Here is an 11,156-nt window from a genome sequence, read left to right on the forward strand (position 1 = left end):
TAGCGGATATGTACTCGAATTTCATAAACTGTGTAGCAGATATGTACTCGATATAATGAGCATGTAGACACACACGTTTGGTAGTCAGGATATTGTGGTCATTTTCATGTTTTAATTAATTGTGGACTTTCAGATAAAAGAAAATTCTGGTTGGACCCTATTATAAATAACCTTATGAACTTAGTACCAAACAAGAAATTTTCCAAACTGAAATACATCATCAATACCAAATGGTATGGAAGAAGCTCCCGTTACCTTATCTTCTTCTTATGGACAAAAAACGAATAACAACATTGTCTTCATCTGCCAATGGAAACACTTTCAACTGATAATATGATGTATTTTTTATTTCTTAGTTACCAACATGTAACCTTCATCAATGGAATCAACCCGCTCATAATAATGGCTTCTTCCAGTATCTGTTCTTCATCTTCAAACCATTCCCCACACCTTCCTAGCATCTCTTTCTGTTGCTCACTTCCAACAAAACCATCGTCAATTTTAATACTTCCACAACCCCTTCTGTCTCAATCCTCATCCTCTTCTGTTTCACATAAACTAGGATTGATTCCTGTTTCTGACGACTTGATAACAACAACAGCCAATGCCGTAGCTCTTGCAAATGCAGCCCTTCAGGCTGCGAAAGATGCTGCTTCTGTTTCTTCCTCACTAACTAGTCTTGCCTCATTTGATAAAAATGATGCCACGACTTTTGACAATGATTGCGGCAGTGAGGCATCAGTTTTAAGTGATTGGAGGTGCTTGCCGGTGGTGGTTCGTGATTGTAGTGTTAGTAATACCGATAGACCGATCAAAAAAAAAAAAACCGATAGTAGCAGATATAGGAGGAGAAAGCGACGGAAGGGTGTAAATTTTTTCGAGGTTGATATGAGGAATGAATACTTGGAGAAAAGCAGATCATCCAGGTCTTCATCATCAAATTATCTAACAACAAAAGAAGAAGCTGAGTTCTCCATGGATCTCAAGGTAATCCTTCCTTTCATTTTCTATTCAAATGAACAATAGAAATATTGAACAGTACAACCAAGGCAAAGCACACAAATAGAACATACGCTTAAATTGAAGTTGCAGGACCCAAAATCAGTTTTCATTGGTACATTTTGGACAGGAAGGAGCACGTTTGGAAGCAGCAAGAAATAAATTATGCGCAGATACGGGAAAGGAGGAACCAACAATATCAGAATGGGCTGAAGCCGTTGGGATGAAGAGAAGCAGCCTTGAAAGGGCAATTTTAAGGATAAGCCAGTCTAGAAATAGGATCACTCTCAGCTACAGAAGACTTGTTATCTCCATAGCTACGGCTTATCAAGGCAGGGGATTAAGCCTTCAAGACCTTGTACAGGTATATTGGTTGCACATGGTTATGGTTAAAACATAAGAAAAGGAGATAAATGGTCGATTTTTAACCAAAATGGATAATGTGGTGTCTGGTGATGACAATGACAGGAAGGCAGCATAGGGCTGCTCAGAGGAGCTGAAAGATTTGATCCAGGGAAAGGATTTAAGCTCTCAACATATGTTTATTGGTGGATCAAACAAGCAATCATCCGAGCAATCGAACAAAAATCCAGGACAATCAGATTACCGGTAAGCACTACTTATTATTGCATCATGCATCAACTCCATAATGCCTGGGTATTGGTGGGACTTTAAGAAGGGCCAACTCGACCAACTTCTACCCTGGACAAGCATGTTCAGAGAGAACAAGTATACAAGTAATTTTTAAAGTATTTTCATTATCCTCAGATCTTCATAACTGTAAGGTAGCTCTACAGAAATTGTTGAAATTTCCCCTCAATGTTTTTAGCAAATAAAAATGTAGCTTGTCCTGGTTCAGCCATCTCAAATCCCACCATTACAGCATTGCATAGACTATGGGGATGAGTTCCAATTTAATTTCATACAATATTTCGTGATATAATATCACTCAGTGTTTCAACATCCTTAATTAAGCTGGTAATCAGTGAATGCATGGTTAGCTTGTCATGTGTGTAGGGAAGCATGTGTGAGATGGTGGCAAAAATTGCAAAGACTAACACTGCATTAACCAGCAAATTAGGGAGATGGCCTACCTATGAAGAAATTGCAGATACAGCCGGCATCGATGTCTCAGTCATACGACTGGCATCCCAGAGCAATAGGACTCCAATCTCACTGGATCAGACCCCTCCAACACTTCATGGATGCGTGACGTTAAAGGTTCTTTTCTTCTTCATTCCTAAATTATACTAGATCCACACACATCAATTTGGTTCTGTAAAGTTCAGGAATTTGATCACCTTGGAACCACTTGCACAACTTAATTGGTTTTTGTAAATTAATACAGGAGATCATACCAGGGCCAGATGAAACAAGACCAGAAACAATGGTCAGAAGGCAACAAATGAAGCAAAATTTACATGAGCTTCTCAAGACAACGCTTACAGAAAGAGAAGAGTTCGTCTTATATCTGCACTTTGGACCCAATGGGGAAACTCCTAAATCCTGCGATGAGATTGGGAGGGTTTTGCATCTTTCTAGAGAGAGGGTTCGACAGATACGAGGATTTGCCCTGGCAAAACTGCGAGATGCTAGTGCTACAGATAATCTCGGAGTGTATGCGTTGTAGATACATTTTGTGATTAGTTTGTGCAATGTAAATGCAAAGTAATTTTAGAATAAGAAATTATACTACGGCAATGCCCCAAAAATCATGAATTAACATAAAGGTCATCTTAGCAGTGTATGGATCACCCTTGTAAACAAAGCGACTTTTAATTGATGTTTCTTACACAAACGATGATTTTAGGTGTCTGTTTCATCTTTTTAGAACTATTCTATTTGTAGTGTGTTTGTTTCCTGGAGTACATGGTTTTATCTCAAACGAAATAGACAGTGTTTGACAGCATTCTATTTCCTTTCGGAGTTGTCTCAAATTGTGTGCGCATGAGGTCTCCCTATTATATACTACCTCCGTTTCAAAATAATAGGCAGGTTTGTGTGTAAATTTACACACAAACCTGCCTATTATTTTGAAACGAAGGGAGTATTAGCTTTACATGTAGGTACGCATGATCAAACAAATACAAATATTAAGTGGATACAAGAGGCTTAGCTTGGGAATAGACGATCTAATGGAGCCTATAGAAAACAATCTACAACTCTATGCAGAGGGACAACTACAGGATAAATATATGATTTTGTATAAACTCATGTAATTCGTCAAGCAACTAAGACATACTAATGTCCAGATAAACACACAGTTACGCTTGAATAGAGGTTGAGATAAACTTGTGACTGATTTGTACTTCTAACAACTGAAGTGTACAAAACCCAGACATGTACAGGTGCAGCATTATTGGCAAGTTAGTAGGAATAGTCTGATCAAGCTCGGTATAAAGGTTTCGACGAGGATAGACCAGTGAAGAACAAAAAAAAGAGCATTTGTAACCAAACTCTGACATTGCAAAGTATTCCATTTCTTCTTTTTTTTATCACCTTTTACAAATTTATACACTGTAATTTCTCAAGTTCGTCTATAGCTTAGTGGAACAGCTATTGTAAGATCACTAATCTGATTTATGCAAATTATGGAGAATATACAAGGAAGCTGAGGAGAAAAAAATACATACAGAATAGCTTAGCAGATCCACGCCTGTAGTTATTATCACTGTCTTGCTCCTCTCAAACATCTTTACCAATAGAATCATGACAATAACATGTCCCACTTTCGTCTTTAACTCGTCAAGTGAGCTTATTTTCATCCATGTAGGTCTCTCCTACACAACAAAATAAAGTAATATTAAGTAGTAGATCAATTAACATATAGGAATGGAATTCCACGATGCAGACTAGACACAACATCCCTTATGCTATTTCCATAGATTAGGGATCCATTATGTATGAAAGACCTCTGCCTGTTGCATGATTTACCTGCAACCGGACTGGAATTTTACTGTAAACTGAACTACAATAGAAGGTGGAAAATGTACCCAGGATAATGAGCTCCAAAATGGAATCAATCCAGAACACCGTTTGGAAAATTGAAATTGGTGAAGGAATATAATCACATCAAGAACTAGAATTTTCATTTTGCTAGATCTACATGTAAAGTTTTGAAGTTCAAGATGGTGTACGTACTGTTAGGGCAAACATGCCAAACAAAGAAGATCCTTTTAGAGCACGGTCTTTGCTTGGAGGTGCATCATGAGGAGAATTGCTTATAAACAGTCCATACAAGCCCATGGCGAATATCAACATCACAGTACCCGCAAGATAAACATCTGCACCAGTGATTCTTAGCATCAATCAAATGCATACCATTCTTTCATTAGAGCAGTGACTACATAACCAAAGAAAATATCCCCTAAACACAGTATTTGTATCTTACCAATAGCTTCAACCAATCGTAGAACCATCTGTCCAGAGTGATTCCCTCTGACACAGCTTGTCCAGTAAACCTTGTATGCGTCAAAAATGTAAACACATCCCTAAACAACAGACACAATTTGAGATCAACATAGTGTTCATTCAGACAAACAAAATCTTTCCGCAAGGCTGAGTTAACAATTATCACAATGTCATTCCATATGCCATGGCAGGTAGTCCCGTATTGCAATTCTACACCTGGTTCAAATTTTAAATAAGCTCTCCTCCAATTTGGTTCAGAACAGAGAAATCGTTTGGCCCATAAACAGAACCATTCCTTATTCCGGAATAATGCCATCTTCGCCATTTACCAAGTTTTCCCTTTGAATTGTCTGAATGGGTTCGGAATACTATTAATGCCACATGCTTACAAGATGCAATACGGCCAGAACAAACATTGTTACCCAACCATTGCATTTCGTTTAGCAGATTTAACTAAGAGATTAATTATAGTACTCTCGCATTTCCTTGGAAACCACCTATTCTATGCAAGCTGTGAATGGTTTGGTAAATATTGTTCTTAAGCAAGCATCTACTTTATTGTAAACCAAAGTTCAATATGCAATTGCTACCTGCTTAAAGGATTCCTAGTTCATAAATATCAAAAATGTTATTAGCCGCCCCTACTTGTCTCTTAAATCCTTATCTTCAGTTAGGATGGCGAGATTTTACTTAGCGACAAATGGAGCTATGAACAAAGCGACAAATAGCAAGATTGGCTTGACATATATATATATATACACTTCACAAGGATGCAATAGCAACATAAAAAGACTACTTATGGTAGTACAATAGGAATAAATTCAGGGTCTGCAATAAGGATTGGCTTACGTTTAAAAAGCACAACAATGAACCGGCTAATGAACCTGCAATAGCAAAGAGTGCCAAGAACCGAAAGTCAAAAATTGCCTGCAGAGGACAAACAAGAAAGAGCATCAGAAGAAAGAAGAGGGATCCTGCGGTTTATAATCCCTAGGGCCTCTCCACTCATTGCCTATTGGTTTTGAATTGGATGCCCGTATCCTGTATCCTAACAGATATAACGGCACCAATCTATTGGGACACAAATTAAGACTCATCTCATGTTACATAAGGATTACCAACAGTGATCAAGTATACAAAAACACTTACTTTCTCAATGTTCCCTTCAGTAGATTGAAGGAACCGGAACAGGGGACCACCGGTGGGTTTCGCCGGCAAGGCATGATTGAAGCTGGAATTATTAGCTGCCGATGGGACTTTACCAGTTGTAATGGGTTCCACAAAGGAAGAATTTTTCTTGTTGGGATAAGAATTGGAGTTTCTTTCGTCGGGAACAACTGAAGCAGAAGCGTCAGGATATGATGCTGATGAGCTACTGACGACAATGGGTCTTCTTCTACTACCACTTCTTCTTGTAAGGTTCTTTATAGAGAGTAATGGAATAGAATTTTTGAGGGTTGTGACATTTGTAGTAGTAGCAGTAGCAGAGATGAGGGAAGTGATTAAATGAGACATTGATTAGTTAACTAGCAAGATATATATGCAGTAATTCAGAAGAACCAGTTCTGATGATTACTGGTTGAAGAGAAGATGAATCTCTCTTTTGACTAAACTCTTTGGTAAAATCATTCATCAAGTGGCCAAATTTGTGTGGTTCTAGTCCCCTGAGTCAAAATCAATGTATTTTGTACATGAGGACGGACATATGTCACCACTCAGACTAGTACACCTTGCGACCCTTGAGGGGATTGGATTTAAGTGTATTCTTCACCTACCTAAATCTGGTGAACAAAATGAGAGTTTAAACTAGTGGCTACTTCATAAGTATACGTGGAAATTCTACAAAGGACGAAATACAACCCTAGACTTGTGGTTTACACTTTACACACAATAATAATCATCAAAGTGACTAAAATGCCCTTACCATTGGTTAAAATGCCCTTGTTTCCGTCTTTCTGTTCCTCTCTCTGAGAGTGAGACCACAGCTTTTAGTAGTATTTCCCATTTTTTCTTTTGTTTTTGTTTTTCTGTATTCCTTGTATTTGGGATCGGAAAGAATCGGAAATTGATTCGACGTTCGTATTATTGGGTGGTGATCCCAATCAGGTAATACCAAACCCTAGAATTTTTGATCTATTTTGTTTTCTTCATTTGTTTTGGATCTTAGAGTTGTTTATTTTTGATGAATTTACAGAAAAATTGATTGAAATGGCTACCGGTAAAGCGATTCATCAGCTTCTCAGAAGAAAATTTCAATCTCAATCTTCTGTAAGAATTTCCCTCTCTCTCTCATATGGATTGCTTAGTGTTATTCTATGGGATCTCAATTAGGTTATATCATATGTTTATCATTACTGAGAATTTTTGTGAAACAATTAGATTGAAATCCACTTTTGAAATCAACTCAAGGATAATCTATTTCTTTTGCTCAATTTTGTGTTTTGAGGTCAAGATATCTCATCAATGTGTAAGGAGTGATGTCTTTAAAATGAAAAACTATATAAGAGTAGATTATGTGAAGTAATGTCGTCGGAGTGTTCATTTGGGTGTTAACTGTCAAGTAAAATAATGTTATTAGGATTTTTAAGTGGTAATTATTTGGCTGATATGCTTAGAAATTGGTTTGTGGATATGATTGTTAGGATGAGTCTACTAATTAACCCTAGTGACTTCCTATTTTATGAATTGAATTGAGTGATTCGCTGGGTTTTAGCTGTTAAGGTGGTTTATTTGCTGTAGGGATTCTACTTTCTTTGTCTAAAAGGTGTGCAAATAAAATTTGCAGGCATCTCCAGTGTTGTCATCCCTTGCTTCAAAGCAAGATCAAGATGGAGTTGGATCTATTGGAATTAAATCATTAAGAGGGCTGGCACTTCTTGGTGCTGGTGTTACTGGGTTTTTGGGTTTTACAACAATAGCATCTGCAAATGAGGCAGAACATGGCTTGGAGTGTCCAAGTTATCCATGGCCACAGGAAGGCATTCTCAGTTCGTATGACCATTCCTCGTAAGTATATGACTTCCTTTTTATTTCAGCTAATCAAAAGTGTTCAATTGACTAGTTACGTTGTCAAAATCATGAACTGTTTTCTTAGTTTGTTTTGCTACTAGAGTGATGTCAATGTTCTGGTGAATTAAATGCTGGCAATTGTTATACAATCCCGGAGTTACTGAGAGTATTGTGTAACACTTTTAACTTCAAATTGACATGAACAGGATTCGCCGTGGTCATCAAGTTTACCAGCAAGTCTGTGCATCTTGTCATTCGATGTCCTTGATTTCATACCGTGATCTTGTGGGTGTTGCATACACAGAAGAGGAGACCAAGGCTATGGCAGCAGAGATTGAGGTGGTTGATGGGCCAAATGATGAAGGTGAGATGTTTACTCGTCCAGGGAAGCTTAGTGATCGTCTCCCCCAGCCATATGCAAATGAACAGGCAGCAAGATTTGCTAATGGAGGAGCATATCCTCCTGATCTTAGTCTCATAACTAAGGTATTTACTTATTTTACTCCCACCTTTGATTTCCTCTAATGCCGCTATTTCTATACCATCAGAGTCTTAACCCATCTTGCTTTCAGGCTCGTCACAATGGCCAGAACTATGTGTTTTCCCTTCTTACTGGCTACCGTGATCCTCCTGCTGGTGTTACGGTAACTTTATTCCCTCCTTGTTCGATAATGTATCTGTAAAATCATAATTTACTGGTTGAAGCAATGCATGTCTGTCTTCCGTTCTGATCTCCACCTTTTTCGGACATTTGTATATATTAGTAATAGCTAGTAGGTCATCTATTAAAGACCCGTGTGGATATATATCAAAACTTCTCAATTCAGTCTTTTGCTTAGGCATTTGGAGGATAAACATGCAGTATTTTGAGAACTAGGTGTGCATTGCAATTCCCATCTTGATAAGTTTAGCAAGTAGCAACTGGTATAGTGCGGATGTACCAGCCTAGAAAGACAAGTTTTTTGTACTACGAGACAACTCATGCTTTTTGTATTTGCTCATGAAAGAGTTAACGACAGAGTGCTGTTATCTATCAAGATTTTTTGAGATACCGGCAGAATTAGTTAGACTTTATGGAATATGTAAAGGAGTGTAGTAGTGAATCCAGTAGAATGTCAATCGAGAAAAATCATCGGCTGGTTTTACATGTCGAGGAAGACCAATGACTGAACTAGCAAATGAGTGCATCAGATCATTTGATAGATAGGAGCGAAATTAGTTAAAGTTATTATGGAATATTTGCACTTGAAGGAGTGTACTGTACTGTAGTAATGAATTAATAGAATTTCAAGCGAGAAAAAGCATTGGACGATTTCACATGTCAAAGAAAGACCAATGACTGAGCTAAAATGGGTGCTCTGGTTTTAGCTGAGGGTTTTCGTAGGGCGAGAGAAAGGTTGAACAGTTTCTTAGCGTTTATTGCACATCTCAACATTTGGGTTTTTGGTTATTCCTTTAGTTCTACCATGTTTGCATTTTCACTGCATCTTAGTGATGCATGTCTTTGCATTTGGTGTACCTGTGCTTTGGTGCTAACTGTCCAGGAACCTGAGGCATACCCTGGCCACTTTTAGCGTTTTAGCCTTATAATGGATGTCAATGTCATCCACAAATACACTAATTGTCCTTTCCTTTTGGTTTTGAATTTGTGTCATCTTGTAAAATCTGGTTGCTTCTTCTTCTATGTAATGTTTATGCATGATTGCTAAAGGTTGGTACCATATTGCTAAAGGCGGGTACCAATCCAGAATCCAATGGCCAGAGTTACCTTGTCTTTTATGAATTGGTACCCGCTCTGCTAATTGTGGTATCAGCCTTTAGCAATCGTGTGTTTATGGCGTTGCTCAAGAATGGCAACGCTAATTTGTGTTAGTTGCTGGTGTGTCCTATTCATTTATTTAGTGTGTTGAAGTTGTCCTTAATATGATGCTGTAGATTCGAGAAGGACTACACTATAACCCTTACTTCCCCGGTGGAGCAATAGCTATGCCCAAAATGCTTATCGATGGTGCTATCGAGTACGAAGATGGCACCCCTGCCACAGAAGCTCAGGTAATTGGACCTAATACATGCTGTAATACATTCTTGTAGGTAGCTCAGTAGATTTAGAAGCACTATTCATTACAGTATCACTTGTGAAACAGAATGTAACTGTTTTTTTTTTTGTGTGCACAATGTTACTGCAGATGGGTAAAGATGTCGTGTCATTTTTATCCTGGGCAGCAGAACCAGAAATGGAAGAGCGGAAACTGGTAACTGGGCATGCTCAATTTAATTTGCTTAGCATTTGGGGCAAATTTATCTTGTTGTCTTAACAGTATACTTACGGTGGTTCGGTGCAGATGGGATTCAAATGGATTTTTGTGCTTTCCCTTGCCCTTCTCCAAGCTGGTTATTACCGTCGAATGAGGTGGTCTGTGCTGAAGTCCCGCAAGCTTGTCATGGATGTGGTCAACTAATCTGCTTGGACTTCCTTCCTCTATGCATCTGGAGTGGTTACTAGAATGTCAATAATGGGTGTGTAGAAGATTAGTGATGCTGTAATACCTGGCATTAAACATACAACGGGCAAACAGCGGCAAACTACGAGACCTGTTTCCCTGTTTTAAAACTATTTTTTGAGGGCGAAATAAAGCTCTGATACCATAATTTTTCTCTTGCTTATTTATAATTTGCTTCAGTTTGGTGTATCTTCTGAATTTTCCAGGAGATAAATTCTCCTATGATCAATGTAGCTGATGTTATATGGTTACAGATTGACATTAAATGGTTTCATGGATATGGTTCCTTTTGTATGTGGTAGTAGTGCACACAACAAGCCTCTGCAGTATTGGATTTTCTCTGCATCTTCAAGACTACTGACCGTTACCATGTTGAAATGAATGTTGATCACCAACTGATTCTCACTTTTGGAATAAATTCGAATCAATCAAGCACTCGCTTGGTCCCAGTTCTAAAGAAAGAGATGAAGGATAAAAGATGGCCAAGAATCACTGATCAAGCTGATTTTGATTTGATTTGTAAGTAAAGTTTACCAGCCAGAGTCAGAACTCAGAATGTGAAACCTTACAATCTTGACCTCGAACTTGGACTTGCTTGGCATTTAAAGGGAGAATTTATAATGAGATCAAGTGCAGGACATAGTAGAAAGTGTTTTTTGCTTCACTCAGCACAGAGATCTGTTTTCGTCATCCAAAATTGTTTTTTATTTTTGAAACATCGTCCAAAATTGCTGTGTACAAACTACTCATGAAAAATAGGTTCTTCTATAAACATACAGTAAGATATCATGGATTGTCATTCATTTCATGTTTCCAAAGCAATCTGTCTATGTCGATTAAGATCTCTCAAATACTTTGTGGAATTATATTCCTCTGCATCCAAAAGCTCCTCGGAATATGTTCTCTTGAGTACAGGCTTCTGAAACTGCTTAATGCATTCCAAACTGGTAGCATCATTCCTTAATAGCTGTACCACCTGTATGCGAGGACATCATATTTGAAATTTTTATAAGTCGACTTTTAGTATTTCAGTTAAGAGTTGGCGAACTACATATTATTAATGACACGAAAGCACAGTCATATAATTAAACATGCCTGATTCATTCGAGGCCGAAGTATAGAAGAATGTTGTATACATAATGACGCTGTCAAGAGCACACGATTCAGCTCATGTGGATCATACTGGTCACCGAGGGAGGGATCTACAAGCTCCTTGCTATCCTTCTTATCAAGCAA

At 38.1% G+C, this 11,156-nt stretch overlaps 3 protein-coding genes across 4 annotated transcripts; 2 read left to right on the plus strand and 1 right to left on the minus strand.

Annotated features, from left to right (window-relative positions):
- The first annotated feature begins 236 nt into the window (after nt 1–236).
- On the plus strand, nt 237–2,797 carry LOC113319495 (RNA polymerase sigma factor sigD, chloroplastic-like). 2 transcript variants are annotated; one of them, XM_026567747.1, is made up of 6 exons: nt 237–781; nt 821–987; nt 1,130–1,363; nt 1,468–1,608; nt 2,017–2,220; nt 2,348–2,753. In XM_026567747.1, exons 1-6 carry the CDS (start codon nt 310–312, stop codon nt 2,627–2,629), a joined length of 1,500 nt encoding a protein of 499 aa, XP_026423532.1. In that variant the 5' UTR covers nt 237–309; the 3' UTR covers nt 2,630–2,753. The 2 variants fall into 2 exon arrangements, with proteins under 2 accessions (XP_026423532.1, XP_026423531.1); XM_026567746.1 differs by having other exon boundaries at nt 238–987; nt 2,348–2,797.
- Nucleotides 2,798–3,443: 646 nt separating this feature from the next.
- Nucleotides 3,444–6,064, minus strand: LOC113315223. Its single transcript, XM_026563529.1, has 5 exons — nt 5,560–6,064; nt 5,260–5,337; nt 4,391–4,490; nt 4,141–4,283; nt 3,444–3,779 (listed from the first exon to the last, which is right to left on the minus strand). The coding sequence occupies exons 1-5, from the start codon at nt 5,923–5,925 to the stop codon at nt 3,570–3,572; spliced, it is 897 nt and encodes a 298-aa protein (XP_026419314.1). The 5' UTR covers nt 5,926–6,064; the 3' UTR covers nt 3,444–3,569.
- Nucleotides 6,065–6,360: 296 nt separating this feature from the next.
- On the plus strand, nt 6,361–10,214 carry LOC113317179 (cytochrome c1-2, heme protein, mitochondrial-like). Its single transcript, XM_026565301.1, has 8 exons — nt 6,361–6,516; nt 6,605–6,678; nt 7,196–7,416; nt 7,626–7,905; nt 7,992–8,063; nt 9,355–9,471; nt 9,606–9,671; nt 9,762–10,214. Exons 2-8 carry the CDS (start codon nt 6,619–6,621, stop codon nt 9,876–9,878), a joined length of 933 nt encoding a protein of 310 aa, XP_026421086.1. The 5' UTR covers nt 6,361–6,516; nt 6,605–6,618; the 3' UTR covers nt 9,879–10,214.
- Nucleotides 10,215–11,156: the final 942 nt, after the last annotated feature.

This window comes from Papaver somniferum, chromosome 10 (assembly GCF_003573695.1).
Source record: "Papaver somniferum cultivar HN1 chromosome 10, ASM357369v1, whole genome shotgun sequence".
In the NCBI taxonomy this organism is placed as follows: Eukaryota; Viridiplantae; Streptophyta; class Magnoliopsida; order Ranunculales; family Papaveraceae; genus Papaver; species Papaver somniferum.